At 44.4% G+C, this 26,040-nt stretch overlaps 2 protein-coding genes across 5 annotated transcripts in view; both read right to left on the bottom strand.

The window, feature by feature from the left end:
• Positions 1 to 290: 290 nt before the first annotated feature.
• LOC139329177 (uncharacterized) lies at positions 291 to 8,048 on the bottom strand. The gene is made up of 3 exons (XM_070959361.1): positions 7,730 to 8,048; positions 5,351 to 5,574; positions 291 to 4,242 (listed from the first exon to the last, which is right to left on the bottom strand). The coding sequence occupies exons 1-3, from the start codon at positions 7,746 to 7,748 to the stop codon at positions 2,632 to 2,634; spliced, it is 1,854 nt and encodes a 617-aa protein (XP_070815462.1). The 5' UTR covers positions 7,749 to 8,048; the 3' UTR covers positions 291 to 2,631.
• The window catches only part of dlgap4b (discs, large (Drosophila) homolog-associated protein 4b), a 45,337-nt gene continuing 23,211 nt past the window's right edge, over positions 3,915 to 26,040 (bottom strand). For 2 of the 4 annotated variants that reach the window (XM_070959352.1, XM_070959353.1), the window contains 6 exons: positions 20,487 to 20,926; positions 19,803 to 19,891; positions 18,300 to 18,787; positions 16,585 to 16,676; positions 14,239 to 14,409; positions 9,764 to 13,332 (listed from right to left, as the gene is read on the bottom strand). In XM_070959352.1, the coding sequence (XP_070815453.1) occupies positions 13,090 to 13,332; positions 14,239 to 14,409; positions 16,585 to 16,676; positions 18,300 to 18,787; positions 19,803 to 19,891; positions 20,487 to 20,926 (1,523 nt within the window). In that variant the 3' untranslated portion in view covers positions 9,764 to 13,089. Of the gene's footprint in view, positions 3,937 to 9,763; positions 13,333 to 14,201; positions 14,410 to 16,584; positions 16,677 to 18,299; positions 18,788 to 19,802; positions 19,892 to 20,486; positions 20,927 to 26,040 lie in introns of those variants that run through there. The other 2 variants (XR_011602053.1, XM_070959354.1) reach the window with 2 other exon arrangements.

The raw sequence follows: 26,040 nt of genomic DNA, 5'->3' as shown, positions 1-26,040 counted from the left end.
GTTTGATCACATCTGATTGTATCCCACAGCAGACATTTTGACTCCTCATAGTAGCATGAGCACAGACATTAAGGATAACATTAATGATGGCTCTGTTTTAATAAAGTATCCCAGTAAGCCATGACAGTATGACAGTGTGCCTGTTTGCACAAGTCAGAATGCCTTCCCTGAAAATGAGGTCCTATTGTAAAAGGGTTAATGAGACAATGTTTTCATGGTCTTAAACATCCAGCAATGATGCAGTTTGAGCTTTTTTTAGGCAACAGAAGACTACGAAATAGCACTTATGAAAAAACTGAACTTTTATTTCCTTAAAATGCTTATACAAAACACACATTTAAAGTTTAAGGCATATATTGCACAGACTATTGAGAAGTTTTTATATTAAAAAAAAGGGAGATTATCCCTCAGTCGTAGGTTTAAGGCACAGCAGCCAGTCTTACTGCCAAAGGTCAGTCATGAGCGTGAAAAACATTTCTGAATGTGTTCGACTGTGAAGAAACGACACAGTTTGAGATAAAGTTCATGCCAATACAAAGAAAATAAAAACATGACCTTGAAAATATTTACATGCATCATCACATTGTCTGATCTGATTGGAGCGCCATTCTGCAACTAAGATCACATATAAACCTTGCTATAGAAAACAAAAACAGAAAAACCTGCCTGCCTAATCTTAAGCCAGCCATGTCCAGTATCATAACCGATAAGGTGTTGTCACAGTGGAATGGTGTAGTATGAACAATAAAAATATTACTTTAATACTTAGTATTCTACACATGACCCAAGCCTGACATGATCTGTGTAAATTGAGGTATAAATGCACATCAGTCTGGTGAGTACCTGTAACACAAAAAGAAAAAAGTCCTCCGCTGACATCTACAGAGTGGAACTGGCATTGTGGGGGGACAAACAACAAAACAAAAGATGTGGAAATGCAAGAAGAGAGTTCATATCAAGGGAAGTTGTTCTGAGGGTGGGGGTCAGTGCTCAGCAGTACTCCGACTAAACATCAACTTTCTCCTTCCGTGTCGTCGTTGCACATGCGAAATGTAACCGTTTGAACGAAGCCCGGCTCAGTGACACTGGTAAACATGACAGCAACTTTTCCACACGATGCTACTGTTAATCCAGGTGGCCTTCAGCCAGATGTTGTGGTTTATGATAAGACCGTTTCATGGAAACTACAGCTTTATGGATGATTAGAAATTCTATACAAACCATTTCTAAAAATAGCTGGAAAGTACTGATGAAGAAAAAACTAAACAAACCCCCATCCCCCGCAAATTTCAGCTATTTCGGTACATGTGCTACATTTGCTTTACTGAGACACTACGCATCAATTCATCGTTCCACTAGTAAGACATTCAGCTTTGAAAAACACTGACCAAATCCTAAGGCCCCAAATCGACAGGGAAATCTGGATAATTCATATATTGCCCCCAAAATAAGAGGACCAACGTTTAAAGCATTTTGCACCACAGAGATAAAAGGCGCCATGCCTCACAGCAAGTGTAACGTTTCAGCTCAGGAGCTGTGAGAGCTTGATGGAGGACCCAAGCTGCTCACCTCTCCGCTGAAATTGATTTCTGTAACAGATCCAATGTGACCTTCTCCCCCTCGTCCCATATCCACAGCCCCCCTCCCCTTCAACAGTGATCGCAGACAATTCCACACAACCGATCACGGTCGCATAAACAGACATAACTGCTCCATTCTCAGCAACAACACAGAAAGCGTGGCTCGTTTTCATAGATCGGAAATGGCAAACAAACAGACATGCGGTACTCAAGAGCATGTGTTGAGTGGTTGGGATGACAGTTCATGAGGGCTGCTGAATCCCCTTAGCTATAAAAAGACAGGAAGATGGGTGGGGTGTGGGATGGGGACAGACACATCGAGGCGAGTCATTCGGTCAGGCTTGCTGCAGTACAATCAATTTCCTTTCAGCTCATCTCCAAGGAAAAAGAGGGAAATGTAGTGGAATAAACGACAGGCTACAGCTTGAAAAAAAATCATGTGAATTGCACAACTATAGAGAACTATGACGCTGATGCTGTACGAGGAAAAAAAACCCCTCATGTCTCATTTCTATCCTGGGAGGGGAACAGATGATGGGCAGTCCAGCCAATGATATCAATGTCTTTTGTACATTCAATACAGTCCAGTACTGCTACTGAAGAGGCCATCTGCTGGTGCTGATAATTACACCAACTGTACAATTAAGGGATATCCTCCTCCTCCTCGCTCATATATTGTCATGTGGAAAGTGATTTGAAAAAGTCATCAAAAGCTTTGTACAACACATTGGCTCTGCGCTGAGGAATGTTCTTAAAGAGAAACGGCATCAAAAAGGGTCTTACCAGCAGGTGCCTCCAACAAAGAACAGCATATGTTAAACAATAAAAAGCTGCTTGAAACAGCAAGTCTCTGTAACACTTCATGTCTGTGACTTCATCCTGGGTCACGCATCTCATTTCATTGCCTGTAATCTGCAGGAACAGGCCATAATGACAAAAAGGGACTGGTGATGAAGATACATTCTCCTATATACAGTGTTGTCCAGCCAGAGGGAATGTTTGGCTCCTCTCCTCCACAGATGTATATATATAAAAAAGGTGCTTTCAGCTCCTAGTTCACAGTTTCACTCACTGAGTGCAGGCTGTGCTGCGGGCCCCACACTGTGGTGATGGGGGTCTTCACTGCTTGAAGAGAGCTGGGCTGCCTCGTATCAGCATGAACCATGCTCCAAACGCTGGGCACCACTGCTGAACTCCTCTGTGCCCGACTATTCATACTGCCACTGCTACTGCTGGTGCTGGTGCTGCTCGTGGACGAGGGCTGAGGAGGAGGAGGAGAGGGGTCTGAAGTCAGGTCCAGAGGAGGAGTAACCGTTGGCATGGAGGAGGATGCTGGGGCTGAAGCAGGGGGAGGAGTTGGAGCTTGGGCAGAGGCAAAGACTGGGGTGTGAACAGGTGATGGAGATGACGCCCCGCTTGAAACAGGTGATGAACATGGAACTGTGACTGGGATTAAGGGGGATTTGTGGAATGGCAGGTAAAGTGGGACTCCTGTGGCAGTTGTAAAAGATGCGACAGCTGGAGAAGGAGCAGCTGGAACAGGTGCGATGCTGTGGGATGAAGCATGGCTTGGGGCAGTGACGGAGGTGGAACTTGTGGCTGGGAGAAGGACTGCCGATGGCACTGAGACTGGCCTTGGAGCCAGCACCGCTGTGTTCGTGGGACATGTGATAGGCAGCGTACATGAGACTGAGCCTGAGGCTGGAGCTGGAGCTGAGGTGACAGCGGGAGCAGCAGCTGGTTTCTGAGAATTCAGTGGTCCTAACAGTGAGGCGGACACTGGCACTAAGGTTGGCAGTTGAGCTGGGATGAGCTGGGGCTGGTTTGGACCGGAACCTCTGGCAGTGTCCTTCTCCAAGGGGCTCCAGATAACCTTATTAATCGGGAGAGGAGACACCCTTGGGGCTGAGACCAAGAGTGGCGCTGGGACTGGCACCGAGGCTGCTATGGACAGAGGCACTGGAGCCTTTGCTGAAGTTACAGCTGACACTGGAACAGCCATAGCCTTCTCCATCAGACTCTGCACCCGGGAAGGATCCATGACTTGTTGGCTGTCCTCTGGAGGTGGTGTGGGTCCCATGTCACTGCTGTAATCACTGAGCTGGGCCTCCACTAGTTCAGTCTTTACAGTCTCTTTAGGTCTGTCCTGGCTCTCCTGGAGTCTCTTGAGGTTCTCCTGCTCCGCTGCCCTCTGTAAAGCTGCATCTACCAGGAGCCTCAAGTCGCTGAAGTCCTGGGTGGGGAACAGCTCTGGAGGAGTTGGAGGAGGCGTGTTGAAGAGGCCACTGGTGGGGCTAGCTGCCATTGTTGTGCTGGTGAGACAAGCACCCTGTTCCTCCGCTTCCCTCAGCAGACTCTGCGTATCCAGCCTCATCAGCGCCTGCACCGACCCCTCCTTACCAGGGTAGCCTGCTCCTGTCAGAATAGCCGTTGCCGTGTTCCCAAGAAGACTGAGGTCCAGTGTGGGGACAGAGCGGATGACAGACGGGCGCTGCTGGGATGAGTTGCTTTCTGGAGAACTTGCTCCACCTCCATTAGACGAGTGACCTTCACTTTTACCACCAACCTTGCGGGAGATTGTGAACTTGGTGGGATCTTTGCCGTCCTTGCGAAGCAGGTCGGGGAGGAGGCGGCGGCGTGCATTGATGAACCAGTTACATATCTGAGGAAGGAGGAGGAACGTCTGGCATGAACAGACCTGATACTGACAGCTTGCATGGATGTTACATTTTTTTAAAAAAGATCAAGGAAAACACAATTTTCAGATTCAGATACATTTTTTGCCGACAGCTTCAGTCACTTAGACAGATCTATAACTCATCCCCTGCATCACATTCAAGATCTGAAAAACAATCTGAGGCCTGTGATCTTAGTAACCACCTACACATTTCCCTTCATCTACATCTGCAGCTCGGGCCCGACTTACCCCCTCTAGTGGTGCAGCCTCCCACACGAGGAAGAAAGAGAGTGAGACAGACAGAGATGAGAGCCCTCAGACAGCTGGCAATAATGAAGGTCTGAGCTCAAATATGCTGAGCCACAGAGAAGCCAGCCAAAGGCATTCCAGTGAACTGACTACATAACAAGAAACTCTGCTGCCGCCTCACGCTGCTCTGTAACGCTGCTCTATCACAGCCTGTCTCTTTGTGCGTGCTTGTGTTGAGAGGGAAAGAGGAAATGTCTCCTACTGATGCAATGAAGTGAAAAGGGAAGGCTGGGAAAGTGTCATTCTCAGCAGTACACTGCGGAGATACCATCTGATTATGGGCTTGCTTTCAGTTCTCCAGCTGTTGTTGATGTTGATAAAAATTAGTCTCACTGTCATGTCACAGGAGTCAGCACAGTGTAAGAGATATTGTGACTGTAGCACCTTTTCTTGGCTAGAAGGCTTAATTTAGTCACGACCTGATGCACAGGTCATGGTCACGCTTTTGTGCTATAAAAATAATAATTTGAGGATTTGTTCCCACCTGCTAAAGGGCGTCGCAGTCGTAAAACAAAATATTCAGCATCAAAGCAACCTTGACTAAATTTAAAGCACTGCTTCTTTTACTGTTCTTAAAGGGGGACTAGACAAAGCATTAAACTTCTGTGAAAGCTGTCAAAGCTTGGAGTTTCATAAAGCTTCATAAACAAATGGAAAGTAATAAATGAAAATGTCACATACTATATGAGTTCCTCCCACCAAAGTGCAGAAAACATCACTAGTGTCATTTCCTCTTCCAAGAACACAGAGAACAAAACTAAACACACACAAATCTGCCTCTCACCTGCAGCACAGAGAGGTTGGTCTGGCCTGACAGACTGAGCTTCTCCTGCTCTGACGGGTAGGCGTTGAAGCGATGCTCGTACAGCCAGCTTCGCAGAATCTGCACTGCCTCCTTGGGCAGGTTGCCGCGGCGACGGCGCTTCCCAAAGAGCCCTCTTCCTGACAGGTCGAGCGGGGAGCCGTCATCGCTGTCCGACACAGCCGAGGAGTGCTCCTCTTCCAGAGCTGAGGACGAGGAGATGGGTTGTCAGTGCACTGTTACTGCTCCACATGCGTTGTTTAGTGGTTTACATTAAATCTGCTGCTCAGTTTGTACACAGTGTTGTCTTTTCATACGTCCTTATGAACTGTGGGACGGTCTCTGCTGATCTGCTGTGTGAATGGCTGATCACTCATGCTGGCTTCTGCAGAAAGGGGTATGGTTTGATCCACATTTATACAAAAAAAAAAAGTGTAAGCACTTTTTTCACACTACTGGGAGCCATGTGAACAGAGACTGCTCACACACAAAATCAAATAATTTGCACTGATTTAACACTTAGCAGTGAGCAAGTGCCCAGACCTCATCAGTTACTTTTAACCTCCTATTTTTAAAGTGAGGTTCGCGAGAGCTTCAGAGGGCTGAGCATGTTTAAACACTGGCTTTGTGGTTGGAACTTTGTTGTGGGGTTTTTGTCAGTCTACGGTCGGCCACTGGAGAGAATCTCCCCTCAAAATGGAGCATGCCTGATCCCAGGGGTGGGCCACAGAATGCAGTAAATGTCTTTCTCTGGGGCTGGGTGAAACCTGACCCCCGGGGCAGCGCCTGTCTTCACAAAGAAGATTGTGTGCATATCAACATCACAGTAGCTAGTGGCCCAGGAACCTATTGACCATGCAAAGGGGGCCGTTGTCGCCTCATGCAACGTTGGCTCAGGACTGCTGGAGCAGCTGACAAATCTTTTGAATTCTGCATTCCTCGACAACGAGGGAAGTCCTGAACCAAGTTGGAAAAGTGGGGGAAAGTAAAAATGTGCAAATTCAAAGTTGATGCATTTCTCCCAGTCTCTGTAAATGAGCTGAATACCCCTAGCACCTAAAACTGTATGTCAGAGCAGCGGCTGGGCTTTACTGATTATCAGTTTGCAGTGGAAACATGTTTCATGGCAAGATTTATCATCCTGAATGAAATTCTTTGTCCCAATTCATGATTCTTGTGTGAGTGAAAACCACTCAGAAGCATTTGTTTGTCTCAGATCTGAAATATCAGCTGGTCCATCGCACTGAACATCACTTTGATTTTTTGCAGTGTGATTTTGCTTTTGCCACAAATATTCCAGTTAATATTGTTGATTATTGGACAGCAACTAATGATTATATTCATTAGCTGATGAATCCAGAAAATAAAGATGACTGAATGATTTGCCCACAGCCCAGATATGAAGTCATAGATGAGTGAAGAAACCTGAAAATATTTAGTCAAGAAGCTGAAATCAGAGAATAGATCGTTAAAATTGTCGATTAATTAAATAGGGGACATCTAATCGATTAATGATTGATTTCAGTCACAACGCCCAGCTCTACATTAAAACTCTTTACGGCACAATTTCTGGACTAAAATTGCAAATCCACAGAAGCAGTGTCCCATTCATTAGGCTGACAGACATGTCCTGACCTCCAACTCGGGCCCACAACAAAGCTGCACTCCCTCAGCTCTGAACACTGGATCACTGGAGACACACTCAAAGATCTGTCATAAAATATCTACACCCAGTCAATGTGGGATTGATTTGGTTGATCGAGCAGCACACACACATTTTAGACAGATGTGTGCTCAGTAGAAATAACGTCTCCTCCAGCGTTACCTTCAAACAAGTGGCTAAATCTGTGTCCTGGGAAAGAGACTCTAGCATTTATTATTTATTTGCTTTAAAGGACAAATTGTCCTCAGAGGAAAGTTTGCAGGCTCAGCCGTGAAATAAACTTCACAACACACTCACACCGAGGTGAGCATTTGAATGTTAGGAACAGCCTGAGAGCAGCTCGCTTTGTCAAACTCAGGTCAGACTCAACGTGAAATTAAAAAAACACACAAAATGTGACATTTAAACAGGGCAAACCGAGGAGCTGCTCGGTGAATTAGCCATCTGCTGCGCACAAAGGAGGCAGGCAGGAAAGCACAGCCTCCCGCATGTCACTCCGCCAGATGGACACCATGCCTGCCTCCGCAGATAACTAGCTGGCTAGCTGTCCCTCCAAATTTAAACACAAACACACGCTGCATTTGCTCCCAACAAAAAGCCCGCATACCAGGCAGAGCCAACAGCGGAGACACGGCGGGCTCGCAGACGCTCTCTGTGGGTCACAAACGAGCCTGGCAGTGAGAAAAAACACGACTCACCTCGTTTCAATGCTTTCATTTTTTTGTTGATGAACACGCAGCTGTCCAAGTTGCTCGCTGTACAAAGCGTGCCCGCGAGCCAAGCGATGGTTGACACAACGGCACTTTCTTCCAAGAAGCTGGAGGTGTTGCGCTTTTTCACCGACTTAAATAGCTCGCTGAAGGGGTTCGGCCGCGCGATAAGCTTTCACCGGACAGTCCCTTTCCATCGCACTCCTCGCTTTCTACCAGGATAAATGTTTTCTGTTTTGTGTCGCTTGTTCCTTTTACCTGCGCGGAGCAGCGCCAGCTCTTTGCCAATCTTGACATTCGCAGCTGCAATGAGCCCGCCTCATCAAAGGCTGTCGGCCAATCACGGCCCTCTATTACGCCTCCTGGGCAGCCATTAGCCAATCACGGCACTTCGCTGGACAGCAGACAGGCTCCGTCACATTGTGACTGACGGAGGAACCATTTCATTCAAAATATATCGCAGTCATTGAGGCAGTGTTATTTTCTCAACACGGTTGGAACCACACGGTTACATCGACACAAGCCAGTCCACATACAGCAGCGCACTCATGTTTTAAACCACGGTGGTCCATTTGTGTTCCTGTGTGGCAGCCAGCGCAGTGTAGCGGCCTTTACGTAACGTTGAGCGAAATGTTCATGAACGAGGTGATTTATGTAACATTACATAAATCATAAAGGTCGAAAGCGTCGACTGGTGAGCGCGTTGGTCCACTTCATACTGTAATTAACCAAGTCCTGACAACTCCCACTGCGGGAACCTTTCCTGATGTGACATCTAGACATCAATTGTCCAGTTTGTTTGTCTCATACATAGGTGTTACAGATGTGCTGGGATGCTTTGAAATGAGCGGGAGCTCCCATTTAAAATAAAATGAAGCTGGTACAAAGACAGCGCCATACCGAGCTGCAGACTACCTGCTTTTACTACTTTAATTTATGTGTCCAAATCTATCACCCGTCACTATTTCTGCAAAGGAAAAAACTAAAACAAATGTGCCTTAACACACCTAGGTACAAGTCAAATCAAGCAGGTTTTGAAAAGATTAACAGTATTGACAATCATATGAAAAAAAACAAAAAAAACAAAACAAATGACAGCCACAAACTGAATCATCTGAAAGTCAACAGACAGCTAACAGTAAGCAAATACAGCCATGGTGAACTTTTTGAGAAAGTATTGTGTGCATTTTATTGAATGTTACGTCTCTCCATTATACATGTGAACAACTTTCAAGTAGTATAAATAGATCTACAGCATTGTAAAAGATGGCGCTTTTCAGTCTGCTTTTGTTCTTATTTACAGAAGACGACTTTAAGAAGCACAGGGGGAGAAATGCAAGGTTATTAGGTTCATCTTAATATCAAATACCCTTTTACTCAGTATTGCACATATACTTTAAATGTTACCAAGAATATAGTGAGAAGAATCTAGGTAAATCTCATTTTATGCACAACACACCCACTCACTCACAACCCTTTTATACTAAACCCCCACAGACCCCGACATGCACACAGCCTATAGAGTACTATACTGAACAGATCCTAGTTTTTTAAAATATGTGCTTGCTTCATAAAATATTTCTCCTAGTATTTTTACAGATGCTTTTTGCTATATCATACGACTCTCCTCTGGCAAAAGCAGAGGTTCGGCCCCTCACCCCTTTCCCAGTTTTCTGCCTGACTCAGTGGAGCAAAGCTGCTGAGATGCTAATGAGCTTGTTTTTGTTTGTTTGTTTGTTTTTTGCAAGCAGGCCTTTGGACTACTGCATAGGAGTGGATCCACTGTCCCAGCACTTCTGGGATTTAACTTTTTCTCTTTGTCTTGTGGCCTCTACTGATTTTCTCCCTCAGTACTGGAATGCATAAAACATTTTGAAAGGTCAGCTAAACTTTATATAATGTGTAATGAAGTCAACCCCATTTTTACAGGAAAATGTCAAAGATGAAAAGTGGGTTGGTATCAAATAAGATATGGCACAAGTTTGACCATTGCCTTGTTGAAAATGATCTTGTTTAACATTTAAACTTTGTTTGTGTGTATGGATGATAACACACTCCAGCAGCTTCACTGTTGTTAACCATGGTTGAAGGAGGCCTGTTAAAGAGTGCAGCTGAATACAAATGTTGAGAAACCAGTCGCCTTCTCAAAATAAAGCTTTACCGTAACGGGCCACTGCTTAAGCAAATGCTCAATTTTGACTTTAAAGGGCCAAATCCATCAAACCTACATGGAGACCATCCCCCTCAAATCACCCTCAAATCAATGGCCTTACAGAACAAACCCCCCCCACAGTGCAGCTGTTTGGATCATGGATAACTCTACCCAGGAAATAGGCCTAGGTGTGTCCCAGTGATATGTGTGTGTATTGGAGAGATGCCTTGTTTAAATGCATGAGATAAGCTCTTTTCTCTCTGTAAGTATGTCACTGACATCTCTTGGTATTTTAGCTGGCTGGTAAAGCATTGCCTTTCAGTTTGTGAGGGTGAGACGACGCAGCGACTTTCTCTGTGTTCCTACCCCCTTCCTTCAGCAGACTTGAGATGCCACGCTGTGTTTGATGTGCGTTCAAATCAGGCACAGATCTACGGTTTTGAGTGAGGAAGGGTGACAGCAGGGTTTGGGCCTGAAATGGAAGAAACATGTAAATATGTTACAAAGTTATTCTACATGTTTTAAAAATACTCTGGCAGTGGTTGCACATAGGAAAGAAAAGTAAACCCAGTTGTTGCAATGTATTGCCTGTTTACACATACAAGAATTTTTATCTTGAGATTTCTATATTTTATGACTGAATATCAAATATACACAACATAATCCAAAATGTGTCGTGACAATCTGAAGTTTACAGAAAACTGGGAGACACCTTCACTGACACCACACAGCTCGTTTGAGGAAAACAACTTGTCAGACACACAACTTCTTCCTGGCAGTCTGAAATCAAATCAAGCTAACGACGGAGTTTGAGTCACACAAAAGGCCTTCAGGTGCTAACAACGACAATTGACAGCAACCAGGGAACAGGCTATTGACACCCCTGAGCCATTCTCCTTGCTGAGAGTCATCCACAGCAGGCAAACAAAGGCCCGCCATCAGGAGAAAGCTCTCGCCAAGACAGAGAAAGAATGGTGGTCATCAGGCTTTTCCAATTCAAAGCCCATGCAGGCTGCATTTTTGGGTCACAGTGGGTGAGAAAGAGGCACTGCAGCAGCCAAAGCAATGGAGTGACACTGCGCTAGTTTAACATATCTAATCGGGAAGTCGGGTTTTGTTTGCTTACCGTTTGGAAGAAACCAAATGTGAGAGGAAGACGGGCCAACAACTGTGGTTGATGTAAGGTATGTCAGGGTTGGCTTTACGGATGGATATGTACTAAATCTTTATTTTGTGTTTACACAAATAACTCCCAGAGACCTTGTTTCAGACCTCTTTGTGTTTCAAAACTGGCTCCACGTGAGACAGTAAATATGTGTAATCCACACAGCTTGTCCCCGTCATGCAAAGCAGGGCAGGGCTGAATGTGGCCTTATGGTGTGAACGCCTTTCCATTGTGTGCATACAGTGCACGACTAAGTACTGTATATTGGATTGGAAATTAACCACTGTTGCCCTCTAGAGGTCAGAAAGGACATTTTTAAAGATGCAGAGTTTGCAGGCTGAGAAGGGGAGGGTCCTGAATGCTGCAAAACAGTCACTCAGTATTGTTGTAACAATGGGCAGTTCTAGTAAAGCTTCTGTGTGTGTGCATATCAAAACGTTAAGCCTGTGCTGTGGCTACAGTCCACTACTTTCACATTAAGCACAGTGACTGCTGAGCTCCCTGCTGCTGACATTTAAATACATGAGATGAATTTGAAACAGTGAATTCATCTTTGGCTAATGCAGTCTTCCATAAAACAAAACAAAAAAACAAACAAAAAAACAAGCAGAATTTAATAAATGATGAAAACACAATGACTAATGTATGTAATGCTTTAATTAAATATTTTTTCTTTGAATAAAAAAGTGCAGGTACTTCGCATGATGTTCAATGAGGGGAAACACTAATGGTAACAAAGAAGTAAGATTGATTTTGTTGAGAGATGGGAGGCAAAATAAATCAAAACGCTTCTGGAAACAAAGTATAAAAATGCACGTCCTAATGTGTGTCCCCACAAACAGTAACACAGGATCATCCTGCATACTCAGCCTGCTGCATTCCTTCAATAACAGCCTTAGATTCATTTGAGATGTACGAGTTGAAAGCTAAGTGTGGTTAATAAAAGCACTTAAAGAAGCATCAAACAGCCAAATGGAGCAAAACTGAAATATTCACGCATCTGCAGTTACAGCACAAACATGGAAAACAAAGTTAAGGGGACAGAGAGAAGCTAAACAGACTAAAAAGGAGTCGAAGATGTCTTCCCTACACAGAAAATAATACTCAGCGATATTGTGGCCACTGACATTCTGACTGAAATGGAGATCCTCATGCTCGGGATGTGCTTTCATTCAAAACCAGTAAGAAACTAAACTTTACAGCTTCTAGCCCGTGTTAAAAATCTTTGACACAACAACATTTTGAAGGACACACACGAGAGTTGATTGCTAGGAACTCTACATATACCCCATCAAATCTGACTTTCAATTTCATCATACCAAAAATATTCAGAATAACCAGATCAAAACAATTTTTTTATACAAAAGGATGAATAAAGTAAACAAATAAATACAAGGAAGACATACATAGGTGTGGGTTTGCATTGTGTGTGAGTGCAGTGTGTATGTATGTGTGTGTGTGTGCCATGGCCACAAGGTGGTGTTGTGCAAAGCTACAAGATGGCCAATGACCTGGGAAGAGAGGAGGACGATGGGAGACAGAAGAGCCTTAATGTTTGCCTTCTGTCCACTTAATAGATCTTCTAGCCAAGATAGAGGGACATTTAAAACAGTCTTCATATAGATTCTTTAGGATATAATCATCGAAATAACAATACCTTCATTAACAAGTTCATGATATCAAGAGTAGTAACAAGAAATGACAAAGTTCATCAGCTGAGGTTTTCAATGGCAGCCTCCAACGAGGAGTCTCCTGCTTCAAAGTCTGTCGAGCCCACCAAAGTTTTTCATGTTCTGTTTGTTAAATAATTGGATGCCACCAGGACCAGCCTTGAACTGTAAGTGTCAGAAATGCCCAAATCCACCCCCACCCCAATCTCTAGGAATCTGACCCCCCCCCCCACCTCCATCCGTGTTTATTCAGAGTAGCTCATTTGCATCACAAAAGTTTTCCTCTCCTTCTTCCAGGTATTTGAGAGAAACTTATCTGTCCTTTGATCCGACCCTATATCCTTTCCTCTCACTGTCTCTCTCAGAGGCGAGTCTGGGCCTCGGGGACATAGATTTCGATGCTGTCTGCGCTCTCTGTGGCGGAGTTCTGGCGAAACGAGGCAGCCTTTTTAGCAGCCAGCAGACGCTTGCGAGCCTCTTGTCTCTGCTTCTCTGCCGAAGCCGAAGAAGAAGTGGACGAGGAGTCGGCGCTCTTCTCGCGGCCCAGCAACGGTCGTCCCTTACCGGGCTTCTTTGACGCTGGAGGGGTTGCCTTCTCCTCGTCCTGCGGTGTTGGGAGTGATGAACATGACAGGCAGAGGAGGAGAGACGGAGGAAGCGGTGTGAAAAAGGAGGAGAAAAGACAGATACAAGACAGTGAGAAAATGTAATGTGGAAGCTGTCTTCGAGAGGTTGGTTTAGGCAGGTTTAGCAGACAGGACTTTGACAAAGACATTATGTCAGTGCAGATTCTTTTTGTTAAAGCTTGAAATAACATTTAGTGGATTAAGGTGAAAAACAGAAAACAGACAGATAGACAACTGGTAAAAAGAGGCAAACACTGAGAAAAACAGTCATTGATATGACAATTTTCAAAGACATGACATGGCAACATGAATTGATGGTAACGTGAATTGATGGCTCAAATTTAAAGGACAATAAAAGGATCACAAGACACACAGTCAATGCATTTGCATTGCAAAGCAACATAAAGCAAGGGCATCTCAGCTACAGCCCGCATACACACACATACACACACACAGAAGAGAGAAAGAGCTAGAAACAATGACAAAGACACGCAAACAAACACAAGCAAAGACGTTTAAGCAGAAGGAACAAAAGCAAGACTGCATTCGGACACATGAGCCAGTGCATCTTAGCCGTGCTCCACTGCAACACACATATCAGTAAGTGACACATGCATGCTCAAAGCAGGGCTCTACATTTAAAAACACACCAACGATGGCCCTCTTTGAGATGAAGTTTTCCATGCATGCCTAAAGGGATCTCTCTGGTCCCTTTGTACTGGACAGGGAGGCCCTGTTAGAGTCCATCCCACGCAGGGACAGGGAAGTCAAAAGGGGAGGTAAAAAAGAGTGGGAGAAATGGCGGTGGTGGTGGGAGGAGAGAGGCCGGTTTCGGCGGCTTTCCTACCCCAGCCAGGGCACTGGGCAGCAGGGGTGGGAAGTACCTTCCGCTCAGGGGGCGACTGGGCAGCCGCAGACGGCACGGACTGCCAGTCATTGGACTTGAGATGGTAGAGCTCATCGAACTTGAGGCTGATGTCCTCGATGGAGAGTTGTAGCAGGTCCCAGAAACCAGCCAGGTCCTGGGCTGTGGGCCGTGGGTTGGCATTCACATTCTGACCAAAAAAGGGAGAAAAGGGGTGAGAATGAGAGAACAACCAACAAATGATGAGGAGAGAGAAGACACGGTCAGTGTTGCAGTCCAGACATTTCATGTCCAACACAATTCTCTAACAAATCAGCTTTTGGCCTTAAAGAAACAGACAAACCAAACACAGAAATGACTGAGTCTACTTTCAATGTGTCCCTGGTCTTCAATTGCAGATGTGGATCAGGTTTGCAATAGAAAGAACAAAAAAGTAAGATAAGAGTTGGAAAATTCTACTCAAGTTAATTCGAGAAGATTCTGCATGTATAAACTAGGCTATATTTCTAAAAATACTTCAATCTAGAAGTGTCCATAATGTGAGAATCAGGGCAGTGGGTGGGGTATCTGTGGGTCAGTTTTGTGGGTCCCCTCCACCACACATCTGTTTTTGGTGCTCCTGGTTTGAAAACAGTGTTATTTATCTTCAAATCCATTCTGGCAATGCAGCTATGAAGTGGTCGGCCAAAATCAGGCTCTCTGCTGCAGCTCCCGGCTGCTGGGCTCGACAGCACGGACTGTGTGTTTGTACTGTATCTTTTTTTTTGCTTTGCTTTAGGTGTGGTTAGAGAGAGATGGTGGTTCTGGTGCAATGTTACTGACTATTTTAGGGGGCATTCTGGCATGAGACAGAACGGAGAGAAATGAGGAACGACATCCAACCAAATTCCCTGGGCCAGACTCAAACCACAGAGGCTGCGGATCATGGTCAGGGCGCCCTGACAAAAGGTATTTACTGGCTAATTACAGCAGCTTATTACCGTGCTACACCTCAGCATTGCATTACTTGCATGCTGAACAAGCTCACCATCCAGTGCTGCTCTTTCCACATTCATCACTAGAGGGAGCTATGTCACAGCTCAAATCTTCTGTCCCAGCTGATCTCCAGACCAAATTTAAGAATCACAACATAGCTTCAGCCTTTTTTGGTAGCCTAAAACAATGTTGAACATGTTATAAATGCTTCAACACAAACAAGCAAAATAAGCCCGTGAAGCAGCAGAGAAGTAGAAAGGAACTAAAAAGACATGCGATCATTCAGGATCCAGTGTCACGATGTGGTTTAAAGTAACAGATATAACCCCTCAGTGTTTCCAAACAGCTGCCTCTGTGTTTATTGTCTGTGCAAAGCCTGCACAGATTGCCAGACAGATGTTAAGTAAATCCTGCTTTGACTTCTTTCCCTCTGTCACAGCCACTGTTTGCAATGCTCCAGGCAGACGGGCTTTTCTTGGTGCGGGCTCCACTCAGTTCCTCATACTCGAGCAGCTGCATTGACTGTGGTGATGTCCAGACATTTTGAGCAAAACAAATGTGCTACGTTGATACGTTGCTATGCTAATGGGCCTGTGAAGTCCATGAAAAGGCAGAGTAATTATTGATTATGATTGTGTTCCTGACCGAGTCAATGTACTTTTCTGGAGAGCTACTGAATGCGAAACAAAAGATGTTTAGTTGTTGCAAAAGCAGTGAAGGAACTTACACACTGATACAGACAAGATGGCTTAGTCAGGAGTACAGTGGTATCAGTGCATATGAGGCATCCACTGCTGATCTGCTTAACTAACCCCTTTTTCTGTCAATAGCACAGAAATAATGACGGCTTTGGAAAGTAGCTTTAAGTGAACAGCTGATGTGATGTGGCTTCATGTGTGGATTGGGTCATTTTGGTACGTACCGATTCGTGCCCAGTTTGGCATTTGGCAAACTGAGCTTCATATCGAACAACAGGCAAAACAGATGGTTTACTAATTTAAGATGCTGTAGTGTTGTCGTGTCATGTGCTGTAGATGGCTACAATTGGTATAATGCCATTTCCAGTATAACACATCACCCGAGAGGAATGGCTTATTGGCTTATTATAAGCTTCTTGTATTTTGTGCTTGTGGGCCACCATGCATTAGTCTGTGTAGGCCTAATATGCTGTGCATCATTGGCCGATCCCAGATTAGACTGTTCTGTTTGTTTGAAAACCTTCATGTGCATCGAGGCAAGAATATTTTGCAGAGGACAAAATAACCAAAATATAACACTGAGTTTGGTTCGGTCTTATAAAACATGGGTCTGGGATGCCTGATGGGAGTCTGAGTTTCATGCTCGTGCAGACCTGTAGAGCGGAAGCGACACAGAAAGGCTTTATACACACCAAGTTTTGTTCACACAGTCCCCGGAACTGCTGGAACTTCTGGGATATCAGGAGCTGGGCACTTCCTACTGCACTGCGAACCTTTCCCAGCACTGAAGAGAGAACAACAGTCAACATCATCAACAACAACACATCTTTATCTCGGCAGCATCCTGTTATTCAAGCTATCAATGACAAACGATGTCTTCTCTGCTGTAGTTAGAAAACATGGCATACACACCAAGACCTGCCCATATCAAAGGCACAGCAACAGCCTCAACTACACCAAATGTTCTCTGGCTTACATACACAGCTCTGGTTTGATGCAAACAAAAAGCCTACCACAGGTGTCTAAACATGAAGTGTGCCTTGTAATGTATTGCCCAACCAACACCACTGGATGGCATGAAGGGGATTACAGTCTATTGGACAATGTTATCCTCTTTCAAAGGCATCTAAGCTTATATAGATACTCCAGCCTTCTGTCTGCCAGTGGTCACTGTGCTCGTCTGTTGCTGTGTGAAAACTAGGACAAACATCTGCCCTGACAGAATTGGGACTCCTATCTGATCATTGGATTGCAAAGTTATGGCAATGTGATTATAGTGTGGTGAGATCCAGCTCTGAGGTACAGATTTACATGAGATTTAATGCTGACCACTTCACTGTAAGTATGCACACACACACACACACACACACACACACACACACACACACACACACACACACACACACACACACACACACACACACACACACATCCATAATTTCTGGGGAAATTACATAGACTTACATTCATTTCCAGAAGACCTACACATAAGCCTAACCTTAACCTAATCTTACCTTACCTTAACCCCAGTCTTCATCCTAAAATGTAATGATTCACATTAATGGGACTTGGTTTTGTCCCCATAAGGAAGGCGAGCCCCCAATATCATGACTATGTAAACAGATTTATGTCCCCACAACTTGAGTAATACATTGACACACAAACACACGCGCACACACACTCACAGCCCTGTTTATACAATGATCCACTGCTTCCGATATGAACTGAGCATCCAAACTCTTCCTGCCGTTCGTTTGTTTGTGTGTGTGCTCACTGCTGATGTTGAAGCACTAATCTAATCTGGAGGTTTAATCAGTTCCAGAGTAGATTTGTGTAATTCTGGGGATTACAGGCGTGCTCGTGTGTGTTAACCCCAGGTATTACCGCTTCATCCCCTCCATGCTGTGCATGTCTGATAGAGCGATTGTAGGACCTGAGACAGAACCTTATAACCGAGCTCTGTTATGGGGTTCAGCCTCAGTGACCAGCAGACCTCTGGAAGAGGCTCAAGACACAGGACTGACTCAGAGGGCCTGCTCGTGCTTGACTTCAGCAACGCTTTGACTGTACATTTGGCTTTGTTCTGCCATTTCTGGGCCAAATGCCTCACCTTCATTTCAGAAATGGACATCCAATATGCAATCCCAAGAGTAAACCGTATAAATGTAATTGAATATTATCAATGAAATGGATCACACCATCACCATTTTTGTATCTCTAGTAGATAATGAAGCATATCTTTACAACTCTCCATCTTTTTTGAGTACTTTGGTAAGGGAATGTCAAGGATTGATTGGATTGTGCAATGATCACTACAGTGAGCAAGCTGACCAGACGAACCTGTCAAAACAGCCTTGTTCACTGTTTCACAATATCACCTTGCCTGTGTGTACCCTGATAATCTTACCCTCCTCTGAGAGCTGGTTGTCTTTGGTCTCCTGCTCCATCTGCTGGCACCAGCCTTCCATGCGTCCTGTTTCGGCCAGCAGCAGCTTCAGGAACCAGTGGCCATCTCTCCGACACAGTGTTCCCCCTCCTCCGCTCTGGGGAACACTGCTGTTACTCCCATTCCCACTCTCCAGCCAAGGGTCTGGAGGTGGAAGAGACGAGGGGTCCAACGCTGGGTCCAGACTTTCTGAGAAGGAGGAAGAGCTACTTCGTGTGGTGGAGCGGTTAAGGATCTGCCTGGGCGGTGGAGGTGAGGAGATGTCACCAGCATTGTCTCCATTGTCTAAAGAGTCCTGTCCAGGAGGGGAGCTCATGGATTGGCTGGCACTATTGACCATGACTTTCTTCTCAGAGTGTTTGACATTATTGACATGGGAGATGAAAGGGATGTCGTGTGTGTCTGAGTCTGTTTCTTGCTTTGAGGCCATGTTACTGGAGCCACTGAGCCTGAAACAAACAGGGTGAGACTCACTGTTACAGATGGGCCTTTTGTAGAACAAGAATACTCTTTTGCCAACTTAGTGTTCTTTGTCCACTTTTATGTGCACACCAGTGGATAGAAAAACACTAAATTATTCAAGAATGATGGCTCCATTACTGGAACAAACACACAATGCTTAGTTTCAACACAGAGTCCCTTCTGCTGGTCAATATAGATGTGAATAAACAGGATCGATCAGAGACTGGGCTCTGTATACGTGATAATGGGAGAACTCAGACTGGCATCAACTTGCATTTGGCATCTTATGACTGGGAGTCCAGCTTCTTGTTTTCATATGGCAAGCGGACAGGCTGAACATGACAGTTGTCTGATTCCACATTATTTCCATTTCCTGTTATCACAAAGGAAGTGGTGATTCAGTCAGATACTGAAACACTACAACTGCTTGATTGAAGAATCTTAACTAATATCAGAGGAGGACAAGAACAGCATCAGACTGGAAGAGCACAGGGTAAGCCATATTTTGGTAATTGTTGAACCAAAAAACCCCACACAGCTGAGGGACTGCCACATAGCACAAACATGTATATAAGTTGAATAAAACATGGGGAGAACAAAGTAGACAAAAAAAAAAAAAAAAAAAAAATCAGGTCTGAACAGCTGCTACACCCAAAACACCAAATGCAGCATACAAGGGTACAAAAATATGAGAGGACGGTGTCACAAAACTTGCTGGCATTCAAACATCACGAGGACAGAACCCAAACTGCACTGCAGTAACCTAGAAAAGGTCTGAAATATACAATAGGCACAGACCAGTTTCAGTAGTAAACTCTCATGCCAGGAATCGACTTCAACGCCATCAATACAACACACAAAGATAGTTTTCTGACATAAAACTGACATTCACATTGCTTTGACATCGACATAGCTCCTGGAAAGGGAAAGAGTAGTAAGAGCAGTGTGTGTGGCTATAATATAAATTCCTCACATTGTTACAAGGACAGGAAGAGGACTTACTGCCACCCGTCCTCCACCTGTACTCCAATTGACTGAAATTTGGCCAGTGGCGGGGTCTCCTCTCGTGGAACTTCCTGAATACAGTCAACCTTAGAACAAATAAACAGTGAAATGAAAAAAGCATAATCTGTGACCAAGTCAAAATTTTAAACATTAACTGTCCATGTGATAAAACCAAATCACCAAAAGAAAAACAGAAAAATACAGAGAAAATTTGTACAAATTTGTGCTCGGTTTTAATGATGTATTTGTTAGAATTAATGGCTACCCTGACTGAGTTCTGTTCATGTACAGGGTCTGGAAAATGAAGAAAAGGGCTGTTATTTCAGCAAACAGAGAACAGAAAGTTATGGTTGAGGGGGAACATAACTATGCATTTTCTGCCTTCTCCACAGCGGCCAGCTCTAATGATAGAGGGATGCTCACTCTGTTGAGACCTTTAGCTTGCAAGCACATTTTTGGGCTTGAGGTGACATACTAAGACATAGCAATGCACCGCAGAGGATTACTGTTAAAAATGAGCTTTTTTCCCTGGATTCAAGCTCAACAGGCGGAACAACCTACACTTAAGAAAAACACTAAGACTAGGACTCTGTCTTGACTGTGTTAGTAACTGTTAATAAGTGGCAACAGCACTGATTCAACTGTACCAGCCCTGTTTAGTGCAACTGGCCCATCACCTACCTGTATGCCAATGGAGGACAGTTTCCGCCTTGGTACTGGTGCAACTAGGGGCTCCTCTGCTGCAAGATTCCCTTTATTTAATCCTGATTTCAGGGGTTCATGCTGGACGGCTGAGTCACTTGTCTCAGTGGAAGCATTAGAGGTGGTGGGGACGATTGGCTCTCTCGGGGTGGCGATGGGAGTGGGGATGATGTGTGGAGGGCGGGGAATGCCCCGGGCAAGGCTGTTGGCACGGGTGCTGTCAAGGCTGTCAGAGGAATTGCTGTGAGCGTGGCTTGACTGGCTATTGACCTCCGACCTCCTGTCCTGCTGGTCCAGATAGTTGTCCTGGGCTGACTCTGTGCTGCTCTGTACTGTCACAGAAATGTAGGGCTTGGAGGTGGTCCGGGGTGGCACTGGTGGAGGAGCAGCCTTCTTACAGGTGGTTATGCATGTAGAGACTGAAGGAGAAAAGAGGGAGGAGGATAACAGGAGGAAAAGACATGAGAAAGGCCGGAAAAAAGGCCTACAGATGACAGAGGGAAAGCAGATATTTACGGCTTAATCATGTGGGCTCAAATAAGGGTGAACAAATTACAGTCGAACAGTCTGAAGCATCGCTCTAAGTGCTCATCAGCGTCACTCCAAGAATTGACTAACAAGTTTTCTCAGCATGTCCAGAGCAGAACGCTTCAAACTGTACATGAAAGCACAGGGACATTGTTGCATGAAAGCTGGAACACAAGCAGAATGAGGGAAGCGTCCTGTAAAGCAGAAAATCTAATCAAGACAAACATACCGTTCCACACAGGTGCCTAAATGAAATCACACACTCGCTCCACACTTCAGAGGCTCGATCACGAGACAGGTGACGAAATGGGTAAAGCATTTTGTTGACCATCTGACTCTTATCACCGAGTATAGTTGAGAAGTTGAAGGAGGACGTTTATCTGCACCACTAATGCCAGACCAAATGTGCCCCACAGCTATACAGGAGACACGAGAGGTACATTAACCATGGAGACAGGAAGGACAGACACCACTCAGACAAATCTGTCTAGCAAGGACAGCATTACACTGTATGACAAGTGCAGTTTACTCCTTTAAAAGTATGAACTAGACAGTACACAATTAGTACTAAGCCTCATTAATATTGGACTATTTTACACTGCTTAGTTTTACGGTCACCATACAGGTTTAAAAATGTAACGCTGAGCTCTCACTGTGGGAACTGTGGGCTTAAATGAATTGCACGCAGTGAGTCCAGCACTCAACATAAAAAGCAGATTCTACTGCACAAAAAAAGACTCAGTCAAACGTCTTCATTCATTCAGTGCTCTGTCCTCAGCCTGTCTGACATTACTGCGTCCAACTACACTATTTATCAGCAGAGCCACTCATTCACTTATCTACCAAACAAATCAACTGTCCAGTCAATGGATACTTCCCTTACAGTCTGAACTGTATCAGTAAGAGAGGAAACAAATGGGCTGTCTGTGAGGAGGAATTCACCCAGTGACGTAAACAGCGTATCAGAAGAGATCAAGTTACGGGGCTGCAAAGAAAAACTGTCCAAAGTAGTGCCAATTTACAACTGTGCGTAGCTGAAACATGAATCAGACATTATGTCCATTCATCAAGATGGTTATAAAATGCAAATAGGAGCAGAATGCTGGAAAGCAGATAGATTACATGAAGACTCAAATTTACATATAGGAAAACTCAAAGACTCTGATGCCTTCTGTGAAGAGACCACAGAAATCCCCTCATGTTCCATCCATAGGAAAGGCAGAGCGTGAGGCTGGACTGATAAAGTCTATAATCTAAACAGAGAATTTATTTTAACATTCTGCACCCTGTGGCTACTACGTGATCCCTTAAACAGATGCTTTATTTGACACCACACGAGGAAAAAAAAACACAAACCGTGGAAAGCTGGTGGAACCTGCACAAGACCAGAGACCAGAGAGGAGAGTTTGCACAGAGAGAGGAACAACCTGTATTATGAGGCTTAGCAGAGAGTAATAAGGTCTGAATAAATAATAGCACAAATGGCAAACCATGTTAAGAGTGCTGCTTTTCTATTTAAAGCCCTGTTATTAATATAATCATTTAATTTGTGGATTTGACATTTTTGCTTACAAACATCAATTGATGGTGTGGCCCACAACATAATCAGGAAATCAGCGGGACAGTTAATGCCCTCGTGGGCTAAAACTGACATCAAAAATGCTTCCACCAGATGAAACAGTGGCAGAAATCATTTATAGAGGCTGCTGTCAGTGCAGTACCACCACATGACGGGTTTTAATTCAATCAAATGATTTTCAGATTAAATTACACAGTATATGCCTCAAGACCTCACGGAGGCCTAATTTCAACACAAGTTATATTTTCAGTTTTTTCAGATTTCTGTGTTTAAGCACATTTTGTCATTCACATTTTGATTTTTTGATTTCACCGGAAACAGACATAGCTTTTTCATTTCCTCCATCAGAATATCTGACTGGGCACATACGGCTACGGAGTCTTCCACAAACTGGCCTCTAGCATGTTCCCATGTGGTTGCAATATATGAGAGTTTGCTGAAGTGAGAAGCTTCTGCTAGCATGCTGCCTCTCTCTCCCCTTCTCTCAGAGGAGCTTTCTCTCTGTGTGTTTGTGTGTCACTGAAACATAGCAGCCTAATTTTTTATTGTTCCTGTTCATGCGGCTTAGGCACGGTGGAAAATGCTTATAATGGCGGGGAAAACCCCACTTGTTATAAACTGCATGCATATTTTGGCAATTTCCATGACATTCTGCATTTGTGTTCTGTGTTTTCTGTATTGTGGCAATAAAAGGACCCTATGTATATATGGATGGAAAAATTCTAAATCTATGTGAATGTGGTGTCTGCTGGCAAATTTACTGACTCTGGTAAAGGGGCCCAAACCTTTCTGTAAAGCTCAGCCATACTGTGACAGTCAAAGCCTGCACAGACACAATGCATAGTCACCAGATCTGAGGTATTTCTGTGAGTAAAACTCACAGAGAGAACGCAAAAGAGAGATTGTGATAAACAGTCATAATTTCCTGTGGAGACACCTGAAAGGTTAAAGTTTGCCACGAGAGGAAACTGCACGACAGCATCTGATGACCCCCTGAGGTACAGCATGCAGCAAACACTGTTTATGCCTCGTGCTGCTTCGCTGAATGCTGTGGTCAGAAATCTCGACAAGTCATCAAGGAATTTGAAAAAGCCTCGTAGCAAACATGTGAGCTGCTGAGAAAGCACTCAGACAAAAGGGTTGTTGTTCACTGTAATCCACTTCTTAGCTTCATCTCTAATATGTACCTCACACAGATCTTTGTGTCAGATTAAACTCCTGAACTGCGAGTTGAGTCGTCTAACAAACTGCTGTCAGTCAGCTATTTCAGAGAATTGTATCAACCTGAACTACAGCACCACGAGCAGCTCCATGGTCCTCCTCTCAGAGCGCCTTTAAGAGTAACAGAGCGGTTCTGTGGGTTTGCTCCCCTATTATTTAGAAAAGCATTTGCAGTCTACTGTTGCCAGATATTTAACCCAAAGATCATCCAGTCCATTCCTGCTGTGTTTAGCAAAAGCTTGCGTGAGCTTAGCATTGTTTGGGCTTTCCTTTCATGATTCTGCTCATTTAAAACACACACACACACACACACACACGCACACACACGCACACACACACACGCACACACACGCACACGCACACACCCACACGCACACACACACACCCACACACACACACCCACACACACACACACACACACACACACACACACACACACACACACACACACACACACACACACACACACACACACACACACAGATTTAACTCAGACTGACAGTGGATTCAGTCAGACCACTCTCCTGTGCTGCCACTGTGCTAAAGTAGTGTGGAGCCCATCGCAGACTGGCTCTGCTATTGATCATCTTCTGATCTTTTTATCCTCATTTATAACAACAACAGAGATGACACCCAAATTGGACTATCTCCAGACCTTGGCTGTGCCTTTATATCCTACACGTGAACATCCTGAAGAGGAGACTGGAGACTGTAAAAAACAAGCTGACAGCACAAACATCACTCCAAATGTATGAGGATGCACGTTGGGAAATTAGCATACGCTTTCCAAGGGAAGCTAAATGTGATGCTTTGACAGAACACACCCTCAGCCTCATATTTAAAACATGGGAACCACCAACCAAGTCTGCTCGCCAAAAAGCCGCCCCTGACACCCACGGGACAGCGAGTAGATGTGTCAGCCATAACATCTCGGTGATATTAAGAACAGCTCTTGCCCACCCTTGTAAGACAGACATCCAGTCTAACAAATCTATTTTAAGAAACCTGCAGTTTTCATCCGTCATAGCTCAACAGCACATGCCACAAGCCATGGATTATCCACCGGCCTCGGACCACCATCCTTGCCTTAGGAAAGCATGCTTTTCACTGTCCACATTCCCTCTCATCACAGAGACAGATGCTGGGCAGAATGGGGTTGCCATTGTTGCGGCAGCTATGTGATGCAGCGACTCTACTCCTGCATCCCAGTTTGCAGGATGGCTATCACTGGCTGGGTGTGAGAGGGCATAGATACATGTGTATATGTGTGTGTCTGTGTTTGGACACCTGCCCTGCACTTCTTCTAAGTGTTACATCATGCTTTCGTCACTCGGAGGAGAACTCACCCTTAAGTCTTAATACCACAGAATCTGCTTTGCTCACCAAAAACAAGCCCTAAAATCATAACTGACAGCTGCCTCTGAGATTAGACAGGAGATAAAGTAGCAGAGCTGGACACAATAAATAGGTCGGGCCAATAATATCAAATGATTTAGCTGACCACAAATATACAGATGCTGTATATGTCAGCCAATAGGTAACAAGAAATGCAGTACTGAAATCCAAAAGATAATGTATTATTGAGTCACTTTTGAAACAGTGCTGTGCTTTGAGTTTACTGTGAAGGACACATTAGCATGCTAGCAGCATGGCTCTAACATACTGAACATCAGCGTGTTAATATGCTGAACACATTGTCAGTGTGTTTTGTAAATCTTTAATGATCCTCCTATCTGCACCTAAAAAAAAACAGATTGTGCTTCTCTGGTATTTTTGATTGGATTGTCATTGAGAGTATGTTGGCATGCTGAATTTAGCATTTAGCTGAAAGCACTGCTGTGCTGAAGTACAGTCTCACAGAGCTGCCAGCATGGCTCTAGACATGCAGTCGTCTTTAATTGTAAAATGCCTCATATGTGCATATATTGATAACAAATTAGCAAATATACAGGGATCCTTATATGTGTCTGCATATGTTAATGTGTTGATGCTAAAAAACAAACACACATCATTATCAGACATTCTCATTGCCACAATATGGGGGATGTGAAGACTAATGGACCCAGCAGGACAACCACATAAGTGAGCATCCTAGATCTTAGCAGTGGAAATGGTGAGTAACTGTTAATAGAATAACAGCCGAAACTAAAAAAAAAAGAGGGTCGTAACACATAGCGAATATATTATAGCACAGAAAACAGAATC

This window comes from Chaetodon trifascialis, chromosome 3 (genome assembly GCF_039877785.1).
Source record: "Chaetodon trifascialis isolate fChaTrf1 chromosome 3, fChaTrf1.hap1, whole genome shotgun sequence".
Taxonomy (NCBI): Eukaryota; Metazoa; Chordata; class Actinopteri; order Chaetodontiformes; family Chaetodontidae; genus Chaetodon; species Chaetodon trifascialis.
This window is presented reverse-complemented; position numbering and strand designations above follow the sequence as displayed.